This window comes from Astatotilapia calliptera, chromosome 16 (genome assembly GCF_964374335.1).
Source record: "Astatotilapia calliptera chromosome 16, fAstCal68.1, whole genome shotgun sequence".
In the NCBI taxonomy this organism is placed as follows: domain Eukaryota; kingdom Metazoa; phylum Chordata; class Actinopteri; order Cichliformes; family Cichlidae; genus Astatotilapia; species Astatotilapia calliptera.
Window position 1 is genome coordinate 34,579,497 of NC_137437.1, and position 27,188 is coordinate 34,606,684.

Sequence of the window (27,188 nt, forward strand, 5' to 3'; positions counted from 1 at the left end):
TGAATAGACAGTAACCCACCTCCCACTCATGGTACATGCTATCTATCTATCTATCTATCTATCTATCTATCTATCTAGGTGCCTGATTGTAGCATTTTGGAGCAGCGTCCCTGTTTCACTGGTCTGGATAGACCTGTGCCATAGTGCAACTTAAACCATTTTGCAGCATTTTTTGAGTGAGCCGTTGTTCCCTCTCCAAATTGAAGGCTAAGTTCAGTATAATAGAAGGTGTCAGAGACAGGCGGCGAAGTGGACATCCAAAGAAGAAGACCATTTCCTTGTCTTGTCGTAGGATCAAAGTATGGAGAAGACATGGAGAACGCTATGTTGATAACAGCTTTTGGTGGAGGCAGTGTGATGGTGAAGGTCATCTTCTCTCTCTCTGGAAAAACAAGGCTTGCTGTCATTGGAGGCACTCTCGGTGCAGAGATATCAAGATGAGATTCTGCAACCACTGGCAATCCCACAGCGGGGTTTTCCTGCAGTCCTGACCTCCACCCCTTTGAACAGTTATGTGATCAGCTTAAGCGTGCTGTCCGTACCAGAGTGACCAACACAATCAGCATGAGGAGGAGGTGCCAGGCTGTTGTTCCTCTTTATGTTTCTTCCACATGTCACTGAGGCCCCAGTTTGTTAAATTAAAAAATGTTTAAATTGCCAATATGTCTTGTTTCTTCAGACTTCATCCATCGAAATGACACGATATAAGAGTCCACAGCAGAATAAGCTGTTTGGCATTAGCAGCGAAGATTTGGCAAGTTTTTGATGGGTGCAACATACTCAACTCTGCTGCTCAACCTACAAATGCATTTTCCTTTTAAATAATAATAATAAACAAGCTTTCCAGAGGAGATTATCAGATTTATTGCCAAGTAGCATAGTTACAGCAAAGAAATAATCGACCAATCACAAACATCCTTTCTTTTTGTGCCAAGTTTATCTTTCATATAAAAATAATATCAGGTTGTTGGTCGATGATATCTTTGCTGCAGTTTGAACATCAAAGGTTTGAGGGCGTCATCACACACACACACACACACACACACACACACACACACACACACACACACACACACACACACACACACACACACACACACAGAATAACACAGGGTAAGGCACTTACAGGCAGAATGCAAGTAGGTTTGGCTGTCTCGACAAGAGGTCCCTGAAAATTGAGTACAAATTAGTCTCCTGTTTCAAGTGTGTGTGTGTGTGTGTGTTTGTGTGTCTGTGTCCATGCATGTGTGTAAAAACATAATCCTGGCCAATAAACCAAAAATAGATTTTTCTTTCACAATCTCAGGCTCAGTCTTTTATAACTGTGGCTCAGGATGTTCTAGTGAATCGACAGCCTGCACACGACGCACGACACTAAGACACTGAATGGATTTTACACTGAAGGTGGGGGTTATATCAGACATGTGGTGAGAATGAGTTGACAAAATTCTAGTGAACCCTTAACTGGAAGCACCAAAAACAACAATCACTGTCACTCAGGCTTGTAAACCTTTGCACCTCAGCCAGAAACGCTTTGAGTAAGACTTCTGTTTCATCTTGTTTCTGTTGTGCGGGGTGTGGATAATGGTGCATGCACTGCTTAAGGTATGTGTCTCTTTTTCCCCTCAGCTCACTTAATGCCAAGAAAAAAATGTAAAATAAAATGAGAAATGAAATTCGAGCTGCCAGGTGTCCCAGCTCCTGCAGCACTGAAAGTACATACTGTATATACAGCGTCTCCCTCATTCAGCTAGGACAAGCACACACTACGTGATGATACACAACTCACACGGTGCAAAAACTGCATGTTGTTATTGTCCCTGAAAGTCAGGTGTAAGAAGATGAGCACGACTGCCTGGTAGTTACTAACACCAACCTATATTTGTGCTTGTAACAGCAAAACATTTTGGTTTTTTTATTCCTCTTTTTCATCTTTCAGTCTCAGTTGTGATTGTTACAACAAATAAAATGTCGAGATAGATTCTGTTTTTTCCATTGGGTGGTTTTAACAGCTGATGGTAAACAAAATGTGAGTGAGAGATAGTGTAATGGTTTAGGAAAAGTGCCTCATCAAATTCTAATGCAGGATACCACTGAGACATGTATAAGGAGTAAATAAAAGGGATTGAATGAACTTGGACACTTAAGAATAGTTTAAGGGCCTCAAAAAAGATTACCAACTCGGTGTCACTATTTTGTATTCATTAAGGCCATTATAAGCCAAATATAGTCTATAATATAATGTATAATAAATAAAGCATTTAATATTGAGTTACTGAAAACCACAGTATCATGCCTTTGCTATATTTTCAGCATTTAAAAAAACAAGAAAATAATGCTTATGATTGAAGCGGCGCTAAAAACTGCAGTACCAGTAGTGGCCACTGGGGGCTGCCTCTGAAAGAGACTTAGTCCCAAGAGAAATAAATAACTTGTTAATCCACCAACAAATTAAAATATGGCAACACCCCAAAGACATGGTTGCAGGTTGAAAGCTATGGAACCATTTAATTAATTTAAGGAATTACAAGTGCAAATTAAAGGGAGATGTTGGACAGGGCGTGTGGTACCTTCTCAAAGATGCCAGAAGTGCAGTATTTTTTACTTTGTTATGACAGGACCAGCTCACAGTCAGATACACCCCTCCAATCCATCGCAGAAAGCGACAACTCTGAATCCGAATAGATGGAAATAGTTTCTGGTCATGACTCCCACCTCATTCATTTTTAACCAAGATGAAACTGTGTGTTGGTGCAGACCTGTTTGAATGAGTGAAACTGGGCTGTGATGTGAGGTAGACTGAAGTGCAAATGATTCTTTAAGCAGATTCATACGAAATTTATCAAAGCAGGACCATTTACTGACATTCAAATGTAGTGGAGATAAGTCAGAGCCGTGATAATAAGAATCTGTCTTTTCTTTGTTTTAAACTCAGGAGAACGGAGTATTGTGGTTGTGTGGAAGAGTTGTATCATCACAACAAGTGTTAAAATCCTTTCTCAAGCTGTACTGCTGCACTATCTTCATCCAGTTTCAGTTATACTGGCTTCAATTACTTTCCTCAGCTGCCACACACTTTTGAATCCAATTCATCACACAGTGTTTTCAGCCGAGGAGCCTATCGGCGCCTTCTGTGCTGTTGTTACCACGGTAAATGATGATGATGAAACAGGAGGCCTGTTGCTATGAAAGGACTGCTTGTCACATTGTGCATCCAGAAATCAGTAATCCTCAACTTTTTGTACCAGAAAAATTACACATAACCGCACATAACTCTCAGACTGTCCACTGACATGACTAGTAGGTGATTGTCTTTCAAGATCAGGACTCACAGGTTTGGTTACAGCTTACTTGAGGGCCCTTAATTTACAGTAAATGCAATTTCACTGGTGTCTACTGGCCTTAAAGGATTTCCCTGTAAATAAGTGAAGTATTTTCTCATGTCAGATGGGGTAGAAAGGTTTTTCCTTCGAATGGTAAATATTCAGAAGGATTTTTCAACTATTTGTGTTTAAATATGTGTGTGAAGTCTGGGCTCTTGTTTATGTGCACCCAAAAGCTCAAAGGGTGATTAAGGGTGCATTAGCACACTACTAATACTGATCAAAGTAACCCTGAAACCATTCCATCAACATTTCTCCTGAGCTGTTCTGTTAGCTGCCATGTTTTGTCTCTTTGATAATTCACTGGTTTCTAACTAAATCAAAGAAGTGACATATTGGAAAGGTGGTGCAGCGGTTGGCACTATCACCGCCCATTAAGCAGGTCCTGGATATGGATCTGTAGGTTAACTGGGTGCTTTTTGTGTGACGTTTGGATACTCTCTCAGGGTATGTCAGTTCCTTATAATCGTCAATAGATTTAAATAAAATCTTAATTGGCCAACTGTATGAATTGAACACATTAGAAACTTTTAAAACCTGTTGGAAAAATCAAACATAACACACAAAAAAGGAAGAAAAAAAGATGGATCTGTGCTTTCATGCTGTTTACACCAAATTCAGACAGTGCCAGTGAAGAAATCGAAACTCATCACGCCTGGCAGTGTTTTGTCTTCTACTTTCCAGTTTTCACAAACCTGTGTGAATTGTAGCTTTTCTTTCCAAGCTCTTTAGACAATTGTAGCCTCAGTTCCCTGTCTGCTTTTATAATCCACTGTTTTTTAGAGAAAATACTTTTGCACAAACTAAAATTCAAAGCAGTGTTGGGTCAGTGTTGGGTCAGGGGGCGAGTGACCCCTCAAGTCTTTTTAATTGTATTTTTATTTGCATCATTTTGCGACTGAATCACATGGCTGCATAACAGTGAGAACCCTTAATGAGACGTTTACAGCTCTAATACTTTATTCAGCTCATAACATTTTTTATCATTTGCTACAAAAATATCACAGTAATTGGTGTTTGACAGCTGAAATAATCTTCCCCTACCTCCCACAAATAGCAGCCCACAGTGTGTGTGTGTGTGTGTGTGTGTGTGTGTGTGTGTGTGTGTGTGTGTGTGTGTGTGTGCGTGCGTGTGTGCAGTTGCTTGTGTGAGCATCTCAGAGATTTCTGTATGTCTGCATGTCTCAATTTGATTATGTAAAACAGTCTCCACAGAGCTCATTATTTAGCTGTGGGAGATATACGCTGTGGTCAGAGGTGCACAGGAGATCAGCACTGTGGATCTGCTTAGGACTCAGTTCTTCACAAACAAAACAAAACAGCAAACCAACTTTCTCAACTTATATTCAGACGAAGTCGCACTCACAGCGTACACACAAGGATGTGACACTTTACACATGAATTATAACGAATTCAAGCAGCTCTTCATGCATTGAAACCATCCATTGAAGAATACAATGGATGGTTATTATTATGACTCGCTTAGTTCATAATAATTACAACAATATTCACTACCATTACTGTTTAGTTGTTTAACGTGAAACCACCAGTGGGTTCTCATTTATCCTTGGATGGGATAGTTTGAGTCCTCAGGCTATGCTGTTAATCAGACACATCTGTCAATCCCAACTTATCGTTTTTAAACTTTCAGTGTTGTGAATATGTGTATTTTCCCTCAAATCATAATCTTTCCCTAACTCCACGTAATTACCATGTAAGTGTCTAAAACTAACCAGCAAGTTTATAAAAAGGAAAGAAGCCAAACAACCACAGTGGTATACAAACCAACTCCAACCTCAATATATAGAAATGATGAATGGCTCAAGACCTTTGCACAATACTGTATGTTACTTGGATAGTGCGTTAAGTCATCGATGCCAAAGGCAGCCTTGTGTGTAACAGACAAAACAGCCTTATATTTCAGCTTGGAATGTGTGCTGTTGATAATGAAGACAAACATGATGAGTAACTCATAAAGCATGATTAATTACATACTTTTTTATAAAATATTCTTGTGGATCTTAACACTTATAAGACTTCAGGAGAAGAGAAAGTACAGCCCACTTCCTCCTTCACATACAGGGAGAAGCAGAGAGTGTTGAGAGGCTCTTGCCATCTAGTCTGACAACACCTGAAGCCTGGGCACAAAAGCCCAACAAGCCCAACAGAGGCTGTTATTCTTAAGGAAGCTGAAACAAGCACAGCTCCCCCAGAAACATCTGCAGCATCGTTACAAACAGCATCACAATGTGGCACAGACGCTGTGCAGCTGCCGAGCTGAAGGACCTACGTATGGAGTAAGGTTGGAGCTCCCACATGTAGAAGATGTCTACGCAAACCATCTAAGGAAGAAGGCCTGCAGCAACAATCAATTCAGACATTTCACACCCCGCTCACCCTCTATTTGAACTTTTGCCATCAAGCAAACGATCAATTCAGGTTTTCCCCCCGAGCTGGGGCCTCCATCAACCCCCACCACACCACCATCCATTAACAGTCTAATATATTTCACCCTATATAATTATTCCCTTTGGAGTGATGATGTCTAGTTTTTACTAATTTTGTTAAATTTCTTTTTAATGGGTTTAGAAGAGATACCAGTCTATAACCTCTATAACAACAATAAATTCTATTCTATTCTATTCTATTAGTTAAATGTAGGTGCTACTTTGTGAGGTTTGCATGAATGCATGCATCATCATGTTATTTTATATCATTCTATCTTCAGTTTACTTCCTCCAGTTTTTTATTGCGCTACAATGAAAACGAATCCTCACCTGAAATATCTCTGAATCAGCACCTCCTCAAGGTCAGTGACAGAGACATATGTATTGAATAGACTAGCAAGTACACACAGTGTGAACACATTGGATTTTTTGTTTGTTTGTTTGTTTGTTTGTTTGTTTGTTTTGTCCACTGGACGTCAAATAATAGGCAATGCCAAAGCAGATAATAAACATTTTGTATCTAGATTAAAAGTATAGCATACTACCTTAAACAGTGTGCTTAATATTTGCATACAAATCTACATAAAGTTGTATCTAAAGTTGCAGGCTTTCATACCATTAAATAAGCAGTACAGGGATATGAATAATTTCCTGTCCTGTTCATGCATAAATCCAGATTGGCGGTAGAAGGCTTCTGCTTAGCTTTTTCATTTGCACAGAGGAGGGTTTTGCAACTCATTGTATCTTGTTTTACTCGAGCAGCATAGATGGAAAATGTTCTCAGGAAGAGGTGCCAGGGGAAATTGAGTAATAGTGATACAAAGAGAGGCTGGGAAATTACTGTAGCTCTCAAGTGCATGTATCTCACTGAAGAAAGAGAGGGAAAGAGTTGGCGGGAGATCAGACATTCAAGCTAGTGCAGGGGATCAGGTGTCTCCGTGCAGGGCTAAAACAGACAGTCAGACTCAGCTGAATCTATCCTGCCATATCTGAAATTTGTTAGGTTACGTGTATGTCGGTGGTTTGGTTGTAAGCGTGTTTATCTATGTGCCACAGTGTTGCTTGTCTACATGTCAGACTGTAGCAGTTGTTCCCACTCACTTCACAGTGGAACTTACGGGCCAAAGTTAACCACAGCAGCTGCCGAGTTTGGCTCTGTGATTTCCACTAATTATTACTCACTGTATCCCTGACAAGGAACTCTGAAGGCTCGAGTCTTATCAAAGCAAATAAATTAGTTAGGTAAACAGTAAGCAGTGAGGAGATTATTTAATGGGCTTGCCAGGAGTGGTAATGGGCCCACAGGAAACGCTTTCCTGTGAGTCTTTCTTGTAATTAGTGTACAGGGTGATTAGTGCATTTATTTAAAGCAAACAAAGTTTATATTGTTTTTTGTGTTAAATAAGTTAAATAACTGTATGAAAATATAGAAATTCATGCAGCTAATGCCAAACAGAAGTAAATTAGTTACACAGTGTCTGCATCAGATGCAGGTGAGCAGTATTACCTCCTTCAGTAGAGCTGTTTAATCTGGTTCTCACCCTGTTTATAACCTCCTGTCCTGTCTCCTTGTTTTTTTGTTCGGGCTTCAGTGAAAGTTATTTCCTGTTTTATTTTGGTAGTCTCTTGTCTTGTGTGCCTTGCATTGAGTTAATTTCCTTTGTCTTGTTATCCCTGATTTGTTTCCACCTGTTTTTCCCTAACCTCATTACCCTGTGTAGATATGTCAAGTCTCCTCTCGCCCTCTTTGTTTTCCTGAGATTCATTGTTTTCGGAATGCTAACACGTTGTCAGCTACAGTTTTTTTAAAGAGTTCGGAATGAATCCTGCATTTGTGCCAACATCTTGCCCCCGACACTGCCGCACTTTGACAGCTAGATGATATTTTTGCTTTTTGACAACTGTGTTGTTCAGTTCAAGTGAAACACTATATTTGAGTTCCCACAGTTAGTCGTACTTTGTTTTGTGGTCAACTTTCTGTGGTGGATTGACAGATTTTAGCAAAGGATGTCCAAGTTGGCAACAAAAATGAAAACAATAAAAAACACACGGTTTGAACAGTTGGAATCTGCTCAGTTTGGCAAAGGTTTAGTCTCGAACAAATGCTTTCTACTGTGATGTTGTATCGGACAAACGTAGGATGTCTAATTATTTAAAGTGTCTCATTCTTAATAATAATAATAATAATAATACATTTCATTTACAGGCACCTTTAAAGGCCTTCAAGGTCGCCTTATACAACAACAAAATAAAAAACAACTATAAAAGTGAATCGAGGTAAAAATAGATCAAGTCATGATGAAGGGTGTGCAGTTCTGAATAGATGGGTATTAAAACATGATTTAAAAGCAGAGAGAGTTTGTAGCCTGGAGATCTGGTGGAAGTGCATTCCAAGGTCTCGGGAGTCTCTTAAGTAAGGTCTTAATGATGCCTCAAGGTCACAGCGGAGACCTTGAGAGGAAATCTTGTTTGATGCCTCATAATTTGCTACAGGATGTCCCTTGGCTACCTGCAGCACAGTAATTTCCCTTGCTAAAGGAAATTAAGAGAATCTTCATTAGAAATGTCTTATGTACCAACACAATCCATTTATGACTCTGCTGGACTTTAATTTCTTTCTAAACACATTCGTGTCTAGCGTACCAGGGACACCTCTTTCTTGGCATTGAGCAGGAAAGCTGCAGAAAATCCTTGAACCCCACCTAAAAGCTTTTAAAATGGTTCCAGGATGAAGCTTTTTAAAACCTGCAGGTGTTTCGGAAGCATGAGGCCAACCAGCCGTGTGCTTGCCCTAACTTAATCTCTGCATGAAACCTAGTGAGTCCACAGCACCAAGCCGCTCGCAGATGACGCCTCCCTCGCTGTGCCCATCGACTGCAGCTCTGCCCTGCTGCAAATCAATACTGCTGGGCTACAGTGAGAGAAGAGCGCTGATGAATGAAGGGAGTAGGGGAGCCCCGCAGGGAGGTACCGAATCAAGGCAGGACGGCTTAAGATGGGGAAAGAACAAATGGACAGAGGAGTGAAGAAAGTGACAAATTAAGAAGCATGACGAAAGAGATGGAAACAGACAGGAGTGGTGGACGAGAGTAAAGGGGGGAAGGGAGGGAGTACAAAAGGGTGATTAATAGTAAAACGAAGTTGGGGTGATGTGGGGAAGGAGAATGGGAAGATGAATACAACTGCAGCAACAGAGGCAAAGAATGACTTCTCCTTTAGAAGGTAGGCAGAGACAAGGGGAGAGCAAGAGCGCCACCCACAGGGGATGAAGAGAGGAAGGAGGACAGAAAAAAGGGAGAGGTTAAAATGAGAGAGGACTGAGGGGGAGAGGCGGCGGGAGAAAGGAAGTATCCCAGCAGGGTTTTCCGCAGGGTGAACTCAGCCATAGTGCAGAGCTGAGCAGTAGGTCCTGAATTATTAAACAGAATATTTTGCAGCTGAGCAAACGGCCGCAGCCATGTCGGATGTGTCTGCCGAGAAGGCAAGGGTCGTGTTTTTGTTTGTGTGCGGAGATCGAAATTTAGCTCGAGCTCTTTGGTTAAAGGTCTTAATTTTTGATACTTTATGTAGATGTGCTTTTAGAGTTTGGTGTGTGTGTGTGTGTGGGGGGGGTCTGTGAATGGCCATCAGAGGGTTTGTTTGTCTGCTTAAAGCTGCTAATTAATGTGAAAGCAGCGTCCTGAGGGCTTTTGTTTTAACTTCCTGCCCCAGTGGAGAGTAACAACCACAAAGGAATACACACACAGACATGAATCTAATAATAGGTGTATCTACTGAAGTCACACTCCTGTCTTCTATAAACTGTGGTTACATTTCACAAAATAGTTTTCTGAAAGGCGATATGTTTTGTAGTAAGGTTAGTAGTTTGTGTTTATTTATATCGTGACTCACAGTGACTCCCACAGAGTCTCAGAGTAAACGGATGTAATCACCATAAAGTCATCCTGTGGTGATCCAGTCGCAGCTGTTAGCAAAGCTAAATCCAACGAATCACTTTGCAAACCTCAAGAGCTGTAATGAACAGGAAAACTATCAATGGAGGCTAAAATGATCAGCTTTATTACGCTGTAGGCCACTGTAGGACAAACAACTCTGGCTCCTGTCCATTTATGAATGTCAGTCCGTTGCTGTTTACCTCAGCTGTCAATGCTGGGTGAGAAGTGTCCACGTTTCTTTATCCTGGAGGAGGCCCTAGAACGAGTCAGTGAGTCAGTGAAGCTCACTCGTCTTTGCTGACAGCGATAGTGACGTTTTTGAGGATACAAGTGTCTTGGTTCGGGTTAGCAAAAACACTTTCCAGTACATTTTTTCCCTAGTTTAGCCCCACCTCCAAAAGTTTTGTTATCATTTTACATGCACGTCCTCCCAATCAGTGCAATATCTATAATGTCATATTTTGAGTGAATGTTTTGTTCAATTCTTTGATGAACTTGTGGAGTGTAAATGTAGATCTTAGCTTACTGCTATGAGCTACAAAGCTTTGAAAGATTTCACTTTACATTCAATGAAATTTTATTTTCTTTTAAATTAATTTAAGACAAAAAACTATTCTACATTTTTGCATTTGCACTTTGAATTTATTTTCATCTTCAGTGCGAGTCTTTTGAATTGCCTTGCAGCAGGTCACCTTGAGCATTGTTAGTCAGAGTTTGTTTTGCTTTCCACCTCAGATAGTAAAACAAAAATGTTCTTTTCCACTGGAACTGCAAAATTTATGCTCAGACAGGTGGATTTGCATAAAAATCTTGTTACGTCCAACTATAATGATGCATAATTCCTCCTCCCTGTCAGCTCGCCCCCTTCTGTGTTCCCTCTCCCCTCCTTCTGCTCCCTGTCCAGCTTTTTTGCTCCCCTCTCCCTCTGGCTCTTTACGTACCCGCCTCTGTTTGCTAGTTCCATCTCGTCATTACATTGTGCAAATAACAGATCTACCAGGACCATGTTTTCAAGGAATAAAATTAACTGCTCTTGAACCACATGACTACGATTCAACCACTCTGAATCTCTGTCCTCATCTTGGAACCATCTTCAACTTCAATACGAGTCTACTGGGAGTTATTTTCAAAGTACAGATGAGTCACCTCGATTAGATTAGAAGCTCAGAGATGCATTGATTGGCAGTGCAAGAGTGCCTCCTACAATCTCATCTTTCGCTCACTTTAATCTCTCACCTTTCTCTGTCTGCTGCTCTCTCACCCGTGCTGTCTCACTGTGTCACTCTATTTGTCCATCTGCTGCCTGTGCTGCTGCCTTCTCATCCCTCCTCTGCCTTTTTCTCAGTCTCCCAGATTACTCCTTTCCTCTGTGTGATGTAAAATGACTTTCACATCCCTAAATTGAGCTCTTGCCCTTGAGGAACACAGGGGAGGACATAATTATGCTTCTATTTGGTTGCAAATGATTCTGTTAATTTAATACAGAATTTCCCCCCAGTATAATCAGCAACAGAGGTGATTTGATGGATAATAAGCATTTGCTGTAGAAAGTGCCACTGTGGATATACACTGTATTTCTCAGCAGTTTGACCAGAATGAAGCAGATTCTTAGCTTTAACATTGTAGATATTTACAGATCAGCTTTAACCAATGGTACATGGTCCTGGCTCTCTCACCCAATGTGTCCAGCTTTTTGTGAACTCACGATTTATTCATTTGCATTTAGGAGATAATTTATGTTCAAGTTCTTTATTTTGTCTTACAAGTGTAATATTTCCTAGTGCCTCTGAGTTCATCTTTATTTCTAGTCTAGTAGTATGTTAGTTTCTTTTCATGGTCCTAGTCTCGTTTCTGTGTTTTGTCCTCAGCGTCTCCTGTATGAAGTCTGCCTCTGTGCTTGTCTTTGTATCGAGTCTGCCCACCTGTTTCTTTGTTCAGTTACTACTTGTTTTATTTTGATAGTCTCTCATTTCGTGTGCATTATGTCTAGTTTTGCTTCCCTTGTCTTGTTCGTTAGATTTAGCTCAGCTGTGTTTTTTCTCCAGGTGTTTCCACTCTGGTGTAATCTGTGAGTTTGCATCTTTGTTGTGTTCTCATGGTCCGTGTCTCTCCTCGTGTGTTCTCCAGTTTTAGTCTTGTTTGTTCCTGACCTACATTATGTTTATTTTTGTGTCCAGCAATAAAGCTGTACTTTCATTTTACATTACGTCCTCTGAGTTCTGCCCATCATACAGAACTTCCTGACAGGGAAAATTCAGGAAGGTCACATTACTGGTGGAGCTAATGTAACTCCAGTGATTGCTACTAGAGATGGGACTTCTGGTTCAGAACCAGGCCAAAACTGTCCAATCACTAGCACCGTTTACCTCAAATACTATTAAGTTTATTTTACCAGCGCTTGTGTGAATCATGAGCAAGCCTTTATTCTGTTTCTACACTGTGTTCACTCTGAGATAAGAAACCAGTTCCTTTGATGCTGAAAACCTGTGTAGATCTACAGTTTTGAAAACTGATCAGACATCAATAAGCAATCAATAAGGAACCACACCCAATCAATGATAGTACTGTATCAATAAAAAACATCAATACCAGTCAATTCGCAGTGAGGACTTGCTGTATATCTGCTTGCTTTATCTTTTATACAGTTATCCTTTATCAGCCTGTGTGACAAAGATAGCTCACACATTAGTTGCATTACACTCTGCAGAGCTCATTTTCACCCCAGAAAGCTCAAAACTACAATCTGTCACTCTCACTAGTTCCCCTCTGAACAATTGTCACAAAGGCCAGATGGCTTTTATTTGTTTCTTGGTGATCTGATAGAAATGTTGCCTTCTTGGATGTCTAACAAGTTCCAGAGCTCTCTTTATCAAGTAAATACCTCTGTGAGGTTCTCTGAGGTCTTGTTTTCATTTCAGTTTCTATCCAAATACAGACATGCTGTGGGCATCAGAGCAGCAGTGCCTTGGCCAGAAGAGGGTGACTCCTCTGACTGCAAAATATAATGTTATCACATAGACATCTGTAAGAGAACAGGGCATGCTTTAGTTCATGTGACTGGTATCTCAGTCAGCTGCTGAATGCAACTGACTCGGTGCTGTAGTGGGGGGATTTTACAAACCAGCGGTCGACATCACAGTGACTTCACCTTATGCACTCCACTTTATCACTCTCAACTCTTTTGCTTCTGCAGAAAACACGACTCTTCTTCTTTTGTCCAGTTATTCAAAGTCCAATATTAGCTGCATGCTATTCTCACAGAGGCAAAATCTTTAACAGGGGCGATCGTGGCTCAACAGTTGGGAGTTTGCTTTGTAATAGAAAGCTTGCCGGTTCGAGCCCCGGCTTGGACAGTCTCGGTCATTGTGTCCTTGGGCAAGACACTTCACCCGTTGCCGACTGGTGGTGGTCAGAGGGCCCGGTGGCGCCAGTGTCCGGCAGCCTCGCCTCTGTCAGTGCGCCCCAGGGTGGCTGTGGCTACAATGTAGCTGCCATCACCAGTGTGTGAATATGGGTGGATGACTGGATGTGTAAAGCGCTTTACAAATACAGACCATTTACCATTTTAACAATGAAAAGTCAGAGCAGTAAGAAAAATTTGCACCAAGCAGAAACCAAAGGAAACGAGCTTTAAAGAGCACCAACAAACCATTAGAAAGGGGGAAGTCTGTCCAATATAGTCTGTAAGCTTTTATCATTTATATTTTCTTTTCTGCATATTGCCTCAAGCAGAGGACAACAGAGCTCAGAAACTATTAATACCGGTAGTCATTATGAATGCTTCCACCATGTCTCGCTCGCTGGTCCTCAACACCCCCAAGAGTTCAAAGCCTGGTCTGGAAGTGATGTCTGATCAGATGCTGCTTCATCCAAGTCCTGCTTATAATCAGTGATCAGTGCCAAGGGAAGACTAGAGCCAGAGAGCCAGAGAGAGAGAATATATTGGTGCTGGCTCTGGCCCCAGTTCTTGTATAACTCACTGATAATTAGGTTTTTACTGCTGCCAAGTCATAACCATTGCTACAGCTATGAGGTATGCAGGTGTTGACAGGACATCAAAGTGGACTATTAGCAAATAGAATAGAAGATTGTCAGACTGTTAGACTGTTCTTATTAGAACTGTGTTTTCCTCAAAATAAATACTGCAACACAGAAGAATCACAATTAAGAACTTCCAAGCTATCAGGTTTTTTTCTCTGTGCAAACATTTTATGTATAAAACACACACATCTAATTGTGGGGACATCCAATTGTCATAATGCTTTCTCTAGCCCCTTAACCTAACCGTATCCATGAAAGACGAATACCTAACCCTTACCGTAAACCTAACCATGACCCAATTATAACCCTTTCACTAAAACCACATTTTGAGTCACACATATGTCTTTAAACTTGTGGGGACCAGCATTTTTGTCCCTATAAGGGCTGTTGGTCCCCACAAGTATCTAAGTAAACTTCCAATCTTTGGAAGATATGAATACACACACACACACACACACACACACACACACACACACACACACACACACACACACACACACACACACACACACACATTTTTGCTCTTATTCACGTTCCCATTTTCCCCCGGACTCTATATAATCCTCACATCTGCATCTTTCTTCCAGTCCGCTGCTTCTCCTCCTTCTCTTGTAAGCACGTACCCCCTTTCTTTTAGTTGCTCCTCCTTCTCATTTATATCCTCCTTCTTCTACTCCATTTCTACCATACTCTGCTTTGCTTTCCCTCTTTGTTTCCCCAGTCTTGTTAGCACTGGTCATGCATGCTTGACTCCCTGATTAACTAACAACCCAGAGGATGTTACACAGAATCGTGTCTGCTCACCTCAAGAGAGGCATCGATTTGCTGGCAGGCGGTAACCACACAGACGGCTGGCACATCCAAATGAGCCTGAGAGCAGAAACTGGAGAAATGAATACATGCTGGGAGAGGAAAGAGGCTGCTATTTAAAAATTAGCAGCTTTATTTAGGGGAGAATTCTGTTTTTTTTTTTCATCTGAGTGCATGTTTAATTAAAGGGGGGCATGAAGTGAAAGACAAATATGATGAATGAGGAATAATATCAGCAATAACAAATGAGTTAATAGATGACGAATCTGTTCTTTGAAGCACTGAATACATTTTAAATACAGCAGAAAAATCTCAGGCTCATTGTATGTATACATGTGTGAAAACTGCTTCCTCAGTGAACATGTTGTTAGCTTTACAGTTTGTATTTGAAGACAGAAGGTCAGATATTATGCAGAGAGAAGTTCCTCAAAGAGATGCAGATGTAAGCAGATTTTTTCTCTTATTCAGTGGATAATTATCCTGTGTGAACCATTTTGGCTATTTTAAAGATTGCATCATATATTACAAAAAAGTCTTTTCTTGCTTCTGAATATGCTGCAGTTTCAATAATATCTGTTTGAATTTCTGGCACCAAGCACAGAATCAATCACCACAGCTAATTTTCTAATAATGTAGAATTGCATATGATGATGCGCGATACTAGAGCATCTCCAGGATATTGAGAAAATCTTACACATGTTTTCTTTTCCCCACACTGAAGTAAAAATGTAGAATATAGGCTCTCAACTGTACTGTCCAGACCAAAAACTAATGGTGATGGTGACCGGTTAAGTTATTGGAATCATGATGATGTCACATCCACATCCTGTCTGGGTCTTATCAGTGATAAAACACTATCCTCACATACCTACGGTGATTTTACCTTCTTGTGTGGGTACGTCTTTACCTTTGTTATAGCTTCCTCTGGTGATGGGCAGTACTTCTCAAACCGCATGTTTGTCAGATATTTCCCAAGATGTCCTGGACAGATGTTATTTGTATTTAAAACTGTGTAATAAAATGAAAATGGATGATTGCACCTCATAAAGTTTGTATTTGAAGCATCGGACATGGTGGCCTTTACATCCAGGAACAGATTATCTAAAAGTCTCTCCAGCCAAGCCACCATCACCTTGTAGGTAAACAGAGAGCCCAGAGGAAGAGAGGACCTTACTATCAACAACTGGGAAAAAGGATGAGCATGGACAAAGCACTGAGCTATAAAAACTAGTGAACAGTGCGGGGGAGTACTCGGCTACCCCACTGATTGTTGTTTTGACACAAGGGTAGTGAAGTCGTCACACCAAGTCACAAATATAACTGCTTAACAAAACTAAAGTTTAAAACTGATACATAGACCCTAATCATTACACACATACACGCTCGATACCATCCATCCAGCTGTGTCCGACCTGCACTTTCCTACATGCCTAACAGCGAACATGATGACGCACAATCACATGGCAATATGAAATATGCCATCATTTCTGTCTATGAAATGCAACAGAGACAGTGTAGTCACCAAATGAACCCAATGCAGCTACCTCAACTCAGACGAAATGTCCAGTCTACTGGAACTCCTTTCAAATAAAGACAAACTATGAGCTTGATGTTGGACCAGGGATAATGTATTGTATATATACATAGTAGACAGACTGTATATACAGACTGAGCAGTCACCACCTGTCCGACTTCCCTGTGTTGGCTTTCTCAAACATTCTCAGTTCGACTTTTTCTCTTGACTCAACAGATGGGTCGGAGGTCTGGTTGAGCCCCAGAGATTCATAAACTTTGTATGTGAAACAGTTTGTACGTGAGGGCACAGATAATCGTGAAAGATGGTGAACGTGACTCAGAATGAAGAGGAGAATCTGGGTGATGCTATCTGGGACAAAACCAGACACAAAGACAGCATATGTGTGAGCAACCACGTGTTATCTTCGGTCTCCTGTTCAGCTTTTCCATCCTTTCTTCTCCACAGTGTTGGCATAGCTGTAGCACAGCTAAGCCTGATCCTATCCTCATACTGGGGGCATCAAAAGAATTGAAAAGTTTGTAACACAGTTGTAGTCATTAAAGCTTGTCAAATAAGGTCACATCCTACCTGACACTGTGAAGCATCAAAGTCTCAGAAATGGCCAAAAGGCTTCCGCTACAATATATATATATATATATATATATATATATATATATATATATATATATATATATATATATATATATATATATATATATATAACAGGGAACATGACAAGAAAACCAGAAGGAAGGAAAAGAAAAGGAGATACCAGCCAAGGGAAAGACTTGGCGAAGAGGAGATGAAAGCTTTGAGTTCAAACCAACGGCCATCTTGCCCTCAAATCTCCTGTTGCCATGGTGATTAAACTGACCATGTGCTGTCCCCTGAGAGTCTCCCTCTCTCTCACACACACATGCACTACCACACACACACACACACACTCACACAGAAAGAGGGGACAGCACACCAGGACAGGTAGATGAACAGCACAGGTGTGGTAGATAAAGGATGACAAAACCTTTAATCCTATTCGAGGGATACTTCATGTTGCGTTAGCCGATCATTAATGTTGTTAATAGACAGTTAATCATGCCAAGTTTACACGTATCAAACTCGGATGGCCTGGAGCATCATCAGATGGACATACATGAGCTGTGTGTTTTTCTATTAGTTTTTAATGCTTGTTGTTCTGCTTTGGATGATACTGAGTAGGATTATAGACTATAAAGGACAGTGCTGTAAAAATCTGGATCAGATGAAGGTTCAACCTGCCAAGAACTCCTTTAATTTGCTCACATGTCATAAGTGGTATCATAAATAAAAATGTAATTGTTCTTTTTTGCACTTGCATTTTCTGCTTAATCATTTGCCAAAAAGACGGAATACAATAAACAAAGATTTAGATTTCAACTCTTTATTGATTGAACTCCAGCTCAGGTTAACCCAGTGGTTTTAATTTCCTGTTTCTAGATATAGTGATATAGTGTATGCATGTGAGAGGTGCTGGTGATTTCAATAGAAAGGAAGAACATTTATGAATATCAGTGTTGATTTTTTAAGAAATAACTCATCTAATCACAGTCGCTTTTCATTTTGTTATGCTGATTTAATAAACACATTGTTTCCCACTTAGCGTCACAAACCTACTGATTGTGCATGTGACATGTGCTGAATCACATGTGTATATATGTTAGTGTGACTAAAAAGGGATAAAGACTTGTATGATGTAAACAGTCCGTCTCTCTCTCCACAGCTGTATCGTTTATGAGACACAGCGCGTCAGCATTTGGATTCGCCGTAAGTTCCCGCCCCTTTCTTCTCTCTATTTGCATTGATCAATTAGTCATAACTTGGGTGCTAGTGATTTATTAATGAATCCCAGTACCAAAGTCCTATTGGTCCTTTTGTCTCCAAGGTAACAGGGCAGAGAAGGGACTGGAGGCTGGCGCTGTGGTTGGATGTCAAAATGCTTCTTGTGTTTGCTAAACAGATCTCCACTAGAACACAGCGGAAATCTTATTAGGAGGAAATCACTGAGAATTATCATAAAAATATGACGTAATGGCAGTGAAGGTGAAAATTACAATATCCACACCCGGGCCCAGGGAGGGAGATGTGATTAGCCTAATGTGATTAAAATATTATAAACCATAATCTGCAGAGCTAGCTATCTCTTCCTTAAAGATTGGATTTTAATTAGCAGTTTAATTGCTTGGCTGCAGATGACAGTTTTAAAACAGAAGCAGGAAGAAAATAAGAGGATGTGCCCCAATGCAAAGAGGTTAGATCATAGCAGCTTATCATCGATAGCTCTGTGAGACTTTGAGTCATCCTTTTCTTACTTTTTACATTTTATGATTTGAAAATGAACTAATAACGATTTTATTTTGTGATCCGGCTTCAGGGAGAGAAGTTTGTCCCTGAGAAGTCCTGAATCCAACATGAAGCTACTGTTGTCGCGTTAATGATGTTTATGGCTTTGATTTTCCTGCCAAACATCAACACTTCGCTCTTTGTGGTGCACAAACTTGAAAGTGGTTCCTGCAGTTTTTCCACTATAAGCCTTAATGAGACTCTTAAATCCTTACATCCACTCATCCCTATTCATACATAACCTGAGTCAGTTCATGTGCCCGCTGAAATTCTGTTGTGCTGAAATAAATGCGTTATTCTCCTCCACGGGATTTCAGAATGAAGTGGTTTTATTTTCAGCACAAATAAGTTATTTAAAGCTGTCTACACGTCTTACTGGACATCTGATCATTTAAAGAGTCGTGGTATAGGTCCAATGGATAATTTTGACCTTCCTCACTTCTTTCTCTCTAATTACTTGCTTCTCGTTTCTGTAGTTTGATGCCACGCTGGATGTCATGTCATCAGCCATCGTCCTGTGGCGCTACAGCAATGCAGCAGCTGTGCACTCTGCACACAGAGAGTATATGTGAGTACAAAACTTTATCTTTTGATCAACGATACAAGGGTGGAATCATAAACAACTCTCAAACCACAGGTGTTGTATGTTTTATTTATTTGTTCATTCATCTTTACTCTTTGGCTTCTTTTACCCATGAATCCCACCTCTGCTGTGAAAGGACTTCACCCATTCCCCTGCAATCCAGTCATTTCATGCATATGATTTTATCTTTCTGTAGTAAATTACATTTTAAAAAATGATCGGATCCTATGTAATATATAAATAAAAATAGAGTGCAGTGATTTCATATTCTATTTACAATAAAACATAGAAAACATATCAAATGTTTAAAGTGAGGAATTTTACTATTTCATAAAAAATATGTTTATTAGCTCATTTTGAATTTGATGCCAGCAATTCAAACAAAGTTGGGACTGGGGAAGAAAAGGCAGGAAAAGTAAGTTGTGCTATAAAGAAACAGATGGACGAACTAATGAGGTTAATTGGCAGCCGGTCAGTAACATGATATAAAAAGAACATCTTAGAGAGGCAGAGGTTATGAGAGGTAAAGATGGGCAGAGGTTCATTAAACTGCAAATAAACTACATGTACAAATAGTAGAACAATAAGGTTCCTCAACAGAAAATTATGAAGACTATAAATATCATCTGCAGTACATAATCATCACAAGATTCTGAATATTAGAATAAATATCTGTGTGAATGGGACAAGGCTGAAAATCAATATTTTCTCTGATCTTTGGGCCCTTGGGCAGCACTGCAATAACATCAGGCGTTGTTCTTCAATAGAAATCACCGCATGGACTCAGGAGCACACTGTGCCATCCACAAATGCAGGTTAAAGCTCCAACATGGAGAGAAGGAGCCACACATGAACAGGATTTGGAAAGGCAGCGGTCTTCTCTGGACCAAAGTTCATTTAAAGTGAACTCAATCAAAATGGAAAAGTGTTCTGAGGTCCAAACAAATCCAAAGTGGAAATTATTTTTGGAAAGCATGCATGCTTGCACACCTGGAAAGGCAGATGTGCGTTTTGCACATCTGCAGGACACCGGCCCTTGAGCCCTGGAGTTCCCCCAGCCCTGTTTTAGAGGAACATGTCCTCCCATGAAGATGACATTTTTCCAGATGAGACCATATTTCAGCAAGACAATACTAAACTGTTCGGGTGTCCGGGTCCTGAACCCGCCTGCCTGCAGTCTGGACCTGGACCAGCTGAGAACATCTGGAGCATCATGACACAGAAAAATATGACAAAGAAGACTCAGGACTGCTGAGCAGCTTGAATCTCAGTTCGCAGACGTTTACACAGTTCTTCAAAGAAGAAGGGACGCTTGTTGCTCCATCAAGTTCAAAATGAGTGTCTTATTTGCTATGTTTTCTATGTTTTATTTGGGTTTATGAGATTTGCAAATTGTTGCAGTCTGTTTTTGATTTTATGTGGATTTTTTAAATGTTTTTTTATACTTGACAATTTTAAAATCCGTAGTTCCAGTAGAGAGAATATTGCCACGATAGCTTTAATTTAATCTTCCCTTTGAAGGTCTAAATAATTTTCCCCGTTAGGCTCTTGCTTATGTTCAGTATACCCAGATTAAACAATTTCAGAAAAGGTGCTTCTTAAATTGCAGGATGGAGAGAAGTGAATCCTTATTGATGAGCCATTAACTGTGTGTTGTTACTGTAAATGTGTCACTGCTACACGTGCGTTAATCCACCAGGTTTTAGGGCTGCTGTAGCTTAGCTGAATGAATCAATTAGCTGTCAGGCTGTATGGAGCCCTGTTTGTCTTGCAAGAACACCTCTGTGTAGCTCAGCGGTGTTACAGATAATGAAAGACCGAGCTGCCTCTCCACTGTCCATTAACTCACACGGAGTGACTCACATGCACACGCGGGATCTTTTTCTCTGTTAGTGCTGTCAGCTGGATGCAGAGACACACACAAACCACAAAACACCCAATTTATATTATATTAATGTTCTTTCTGTAGAAAATTAAAGTGTAATGTTAGAAAAGTAGAAAAAAGTGTGAGCATATCATTGCAAATGAGGCAAGATGTTTTACTTCCTGGAGATTGGTTCATGTAAAAGATGCAAGGATAGGCTTACTACTACTGATAGTGCCACTGAGGTCATCATTCTAATCCCACCTTTATGGACTAGCTTCTAGACAGGTTTAGTGGCCTCAGGATCACCTCTCAGATTTTTGTGGTTCTTCATCAGGCACCTCCCAATATGATTCAACATAGGGACAACTTGCTGCCCTGGGTTTCTCAGGGTCAGTGGCGGTCCTAGCCTGTTTGGCGCCCTGGGCACTCCCTCTGGCACCCCTGCAATAGTTACACCCTTTTTACACACGCTCTTTTCTACTCTGATGTAATATTCTTGTCAATTTTTTTGATATTTATTTATAATCCCCTCTGTTAATCCTTGATATTTATAATTGACTGATCTGATTAGTGCTATTTCTTAAATGTGTAAAATCTGTAACATAATGTATTGTTTGGAGTTTCGTTTGTTACTGTTGCTATTTTTACCATTTCTTCTTGGAGCAACTCTAACACGCATAGTTTCCTCAGGGATTAATAAAGTATTCTGATTCTGATTGTTTCAGGATGACCTGCCATTATCCAATCACACATCTGCTTACCTGTATCGTTTCTCCTCCTCTTCTTTTCTAGTTTTTCTAAACTGAGCACCTGATGGCTTTGAACTTTTCTTGTCCATCTTCCACTGGTTTTAATTTTGCACTCCAGTATGAACACAAATCCCCCAACCCGAGGATCGCCACAACATGATCTAACACACCTACACCTTAGTTCACAGATTCACTTTGTCTAAGGTGCATTTCTGAGATTTCACACAACCCAGGATTCAAATCATGAATACATGATGGGCTTGGATTTACAACATTATGAATGAAATGTGCTCTATTTGGAAGCAGCCGACAGGTTGTGTGTGAGACTTTAAATCATCAAACTGTAAATTTGAAATTTGAAATTGTTGTTGATCCCTTTACCCCGAGTCCTAAAGTGTATATTTATTTTCTTACTCTTCTTATAGATATATATTGTTTGTTTACTGCTGTAACTGCAGCCTCATCGTCTCATCTCTCTATATACTGCACTGTATGTAGCGGAGATGACAATAAAGTTTACTTTGACTTCAGCTGCGAGCAGGCGCACCGAGGGCTCTCGCGCTCACTTTTCACGTATAGAATTTCGAAAAAAACATCTGTGCAAATTATAAGTCTGTATCATGATGTCTGGTGTTTTGTGTTTGTTGGCTTGTTTTTATTTTGTTTTATTTTGTTTTATTTTGCGAGTTGGTTATTAGATGCCGCCCCGCCCTCTCCTCCCTGTGCCACAAGCAGCAGGCGCACCTCGCACACAGAGGGCGCCCTTACTCCCAGCAAATGGGCGATAGAAAGCCGATCGGTGCCTCTGGCATTCCCAATATGCGCTGGCTGATGTCGGGGCAGCATGAGTACGAGCAATCTTTTTTTTTTTTTTTTTTTTTTGCCCGTGATGCCGCCCCGGGCAAACGCCCGTGTCGCCAAAAACCGCTACTGCTCAGGGTCTTGTTCATGAAAGAAGTGAGAGTGGAACAAGTGATGGACCGGTGCAGTGTTTTCAGTAATGAGGATACTACGTTGATCTGATGGGGTGAAGAGAGATGAGTGTGAAAGCAAAGCCATCAGTCAGTCTATGTTCCAATGGCCATGAGCTCTGGGTAGTGACCAAAATAATGTCCTCATGGTTCCCAGTCTTGGCCCTTGGGTGCTGGGTTTTTGTTTATTTAGTATTCTTTATTTGTTTTTTTTTAGTTTGTTTATTGGCTCAGTTTTCATCCTAGTGCATATTGTTATATATTTTGAGTCCTTCTGCTTGTTTGTATTATTATATATTTATTTCCCTCCACGTTTTCTTTCCACTTCCTGTGTCAATTCCCGTATGTTAAGTTCGATTTGGGATTTATTTTTTATTTCCGGCTGTATTTCTGTAATAGTTGCTCCTTTACTTCCTCTATCTCATTACCTTAACTGTATGCATCTGTGTTTTTCCCAGCTGTTTACTTCCCCTAATTAGCCCTGTGTGATCAAGACATGTTAAAGTGTCTATGCAACATCTCTGCACATCCATTATTTGTTTGCTCGTTGACATTTTTCATGCATTCATACTTTACCCGTGCAGGTTCCAGTAGCTGGAACTTTTTGATTATTTGCCATGTTTTTAACAAATATCACTAAAAATAAAAGAATGTAAAGATGTTGTCAAATGTCTGTCAAACACTGAAACTATTATGTGAAAGATGTTTTTGTTGTGAAATGCAAAAGCAGCAATCATGATGGATGTAAAAATAATAAGACCTTAGGAAAGCATTGCTGCTCCCCTTTAAGCTCCTTTGGGTTATTACAACATCAGTAATCGTCATACCTTCTTCTTTTGCCTGTTTGTCTGCAGAGCATGTGTCGTCCTTGGGGTTGTGTTCGTTCTCTCCTCTATTTGTATTCTTGGAAAGGCCATCCACGATCTGGCTACCAGGATGCCCCCCAAAGTGGTGAGGCTACATGCACACACACTATATGGACACAGACGCTGGCTCACACTGCACCGACACTTTCTTTGTGTAATTTAGATAAAGGAAAGTTACAGCTTTGACTTAATTGTGATTTTTGTCTCTCCCTAACCTCCCTAAAAAGTATTTTACATAATGCAACCAGATATTACTGTTACTGTTGTCGGGTCTGACAAACCCTCAAATATATATTCTGAACACTGATTTCATAACTCTGCATAACTTTCCAATATTGACTGATACATTTTCATTGCATAGTGAGTGGGTTTAAAAAGCCTGTCTTAAATCTTGCATAGAGAACAATTTAAAGCAATGGATTCAAAGGATGCGTGGGCGAGTGATTTGGCATTTATTTGGCAGAAACTGCAAAAAGATTCAGAGTAAAACTGAAAATATATTGAAAGATAAATAGACACTCTCCACTAGTCCCATTTATGTGGTCTAATAACTGAACTCTGAAATAGTTCAGCCAATCACAGTGAAGTAAGACCAGCTCAACAAATAGAAGAACATTTCTCTGGGAAACAGCCCGCTCTGATGGCATTGTGAAAATTACTTTTTCCAATTTGGGAAGCCACAGAAGACATCATGCTCTAATATAGTGTATCTAATCTGTTTTCAGTACATGTCATGACAAGTAAACTGAGTTCAATAATGAAAAAACTGTTTACTTCAGAACTGGCTGTGGCTCTTTTCTAATGGTGATCTTTTCTGATATTATGATATATTATGAATAATGTTTTAATGTTTGGCCTTTGTGTCTTTGTGCACTGATAATACATTTTTTTAAAGAAAAAGTACATGTGACTAGAGTGTGTGGCTCACAACACATACTATACTCACACATTCACATGCATGCACCAATCTGGCATGATATTATGAGCACCTGCCTAATATTGTGTTGATCCCCTGACTGTCCAGGCGTGGACTAGACCCCTGAAGGTGTGCTGTGGTATCTGCACCAAGATGTTAGCAATAGTCCTGTTAGCTGTGAGGTGAGGCCTCCATGGATTGGACTACTTTATTCATCACATCCCAGAGATACCCAATTTGATGGAGATCTGGGGGATTTGGAGGCCAAGTCAACAACTCAAACTGGTTGTTGTGTTCCTCAAATCATTCCTGAACCATTTCTGATTGGTGGCACATTATCCTGTTGATAGAGGCCACAATTCAATTCAATTCAATTCAATTTTATTTATATAGCGCCAAATCACAACATAAGTCGCCTCAAGGCGCTTCATAGATACAGCCATCCAGCCAACCAACCATCAGGGAGTACTGTTTCCATGAAAGGATGTTTATGATTTGCAACAATGCTTAGGTAGGAGGTACACCATGGTGTGTCCTGTTCCCAGGCATTCCCCAGGTAAGTGACGCACAGTCACCCGGTAAAGAAATCATCATTCGTCAGACTGACATACCTTCTTCCATTGCTCTGTGGTCCAGTTCTGATGCTCACGTGTCCATTGTCGGCGCTTTCGGTGGTGGACGGGGGTCAGCATGGGCACCCTGACTGGTCTGCAGCTCCATACACAACAAACTCTGATGCTTTGTGTATTCTGGCTTTTATGAGAACCAGCATGAACTTTTATTGCAGCTGTAGCTCAGTGACCGTTGGCAACCCGTGACCCTGTTGCTAATAGAAACGGACTGCTGCAGACCGGGAACACCTCACAGAGCTGCAGTTCTGGAGATATAGACATAAACAGGATGTTTTTTGTGATCTGTGTATATTTGTAATGATGGATAATGATTTATTTTCTAGTGCCATACACACAAACAGAGCAGCACACACACACATCACTGTGAGTAAGGTTTCTTTTTATAGCCCTCCGCTGCTGTTCTTCTGACGTCAGAGCTTATGTCTCCCTCCACCTGACGTTTGTTTGCTTTTTGTTTTTGGCACAGACATGCACAGACACACACACACAGACACTCTTTTTCTTTAATGCCAGCTCCACCTCCCCCACCACCGCTCTCTGGAGGTGTAGGAGTATGAATAAGGTCCCAAAATAGTCTCTTCTTTCTGTTGCTGGGGTACAGCCCAGCTCTCTCACCATCAGACTGAGAATGTTTCTCACTCTCAGCTTTGAGACCCTCTTGGTGTGTAAATGATTTAACCCTAACCATGTGTCCATTTCACTAACCAGAGAAGAGGGAGAGAAATATTTTGGATATAGGGCAGGAAAAATATCACATGCAAAGACTGCAGTAGAGTTGTGCCTGTGCTGTAAAGCATCACAACTAAGTTATTAAACCACTTACATGCAAACTGCAGTTTAATTAATGCATGAATGACATGAAAAACAATACAGTGATTGCTAATGACATTCGTCCAACATCAACTCAGATGTCCATAAAGGTTACCAGCGTGTCGACGTATCTATCCAGCTCACAAAGATGCTCTGGAATCACCAGGGTGCAAGAAATGGAGTGAGGCACTTTTTGATTTTGGGGTATACACCTAGTTCTAGTGTACAAACACCCTTTTTGTCTCAGAAACATTGATTTAATAAAATTAAATAACATAAATGCAGCACAATCTAAAAGTCTTCCTTTTGGATAATAACAGATGAGAAAAGTTCTGCCAGTACCAAAATCTTTGTTTTCCAAGCTGGTGTATTTTAACATTTCTCTAAAACAACTTCCCAACACCAAAACGTTGCAAATGCTACAAAACAAGAATTTATTACAGGACTATTCTTTGGGCGTTGTTCATTTCATAATCTGTCAAGTGCATGCATGTAACTGTTCAATGTTCCAGAAGAGTCACTGCTCTTGGCATTTACTCTGTGCTTTTTCATGTGATCTCTTAATAGTTATTACGTGTATTCACCTCAGAGTTTCATCTCGTTAAGATCATTTAGACCCAGACACATTTTGGTCTTAATTTGTTCAATTCCAGGCAGAGAATCTTCTCTTTGTACCAACTGCTTCATTAGTGGCATAAATTAGCAGGACATTAAAAGCCAGCAGCAGTGGACCAATTAGAAAACTGACACATAGAGCAAAACTGTTGTGCATATCAATAGAGTCTGAACAATGAATTAAACAACATGAGAATCAATTGTTTGAACTGGGATAAAGCGAAAAAACAAAAACATAAATAAAAAGTAAAACAAAAATTGAGTCACTGAAGCCCCTTTTAGCACAGATTGAAGTGGGTACAGCCAAGAGACGGCTGCATCTATTCTGCAGCCTGTGTGTGATGCTTCAGTGCCATTATGTTAATAGAAACTCTGTCTGTTTGGTCTCAGAGGACCTTCCTGACAGCAGCACGAGCCGATTACCGCTGCCTGTCTCTGGGACATTTCTTTGACGTGTCTCGTGTTTTCAGCATCAATCTTTGTTCCATTTCAGGCTCTATATTTATGATAAACATGCATGTACTATTAATATTTGGCCTCTTGGTGTATTTGACATTGTAAGAGGATAAAAAGCAATGAATGGTTCTCAGTGAATAACTCACATCTGGTTAACTATCAGTTTGTTTAAGAGTGATGTCAGCCATCTGGCTCTGTATTTTTATGTAAACACT

General features: G+C 40.4%; 1 protein-coding gene across 1 annotated transcript in view; it reads left to right on the forward strand.

Annotated features, from left to right (window-relative positions):
* tmem163a (transmembrane protein 163a) overlaps positions 1–27,188 on the forward strand; it is a 58,896-nt gene that overhangs the window by 25,327 nt on the left and 6,381 nt on the right. The window contains exons 3-5 of the mRNA XM_026144680.2: positions 17,889–17,932; positions 18,985–19,076; positions 23,533–23,629. Coding sequence (XP_026000465.1) covers positions 17,889–17,932; positions 18,985–19,076; positions 23,533–23,629 — 233 coding nt within the window. The remainder of the gene's footprint in view (positions 1–17,888; positions 17,933–18,984; positions 19,077–23,532; positions 23,630–27,188) is intronic.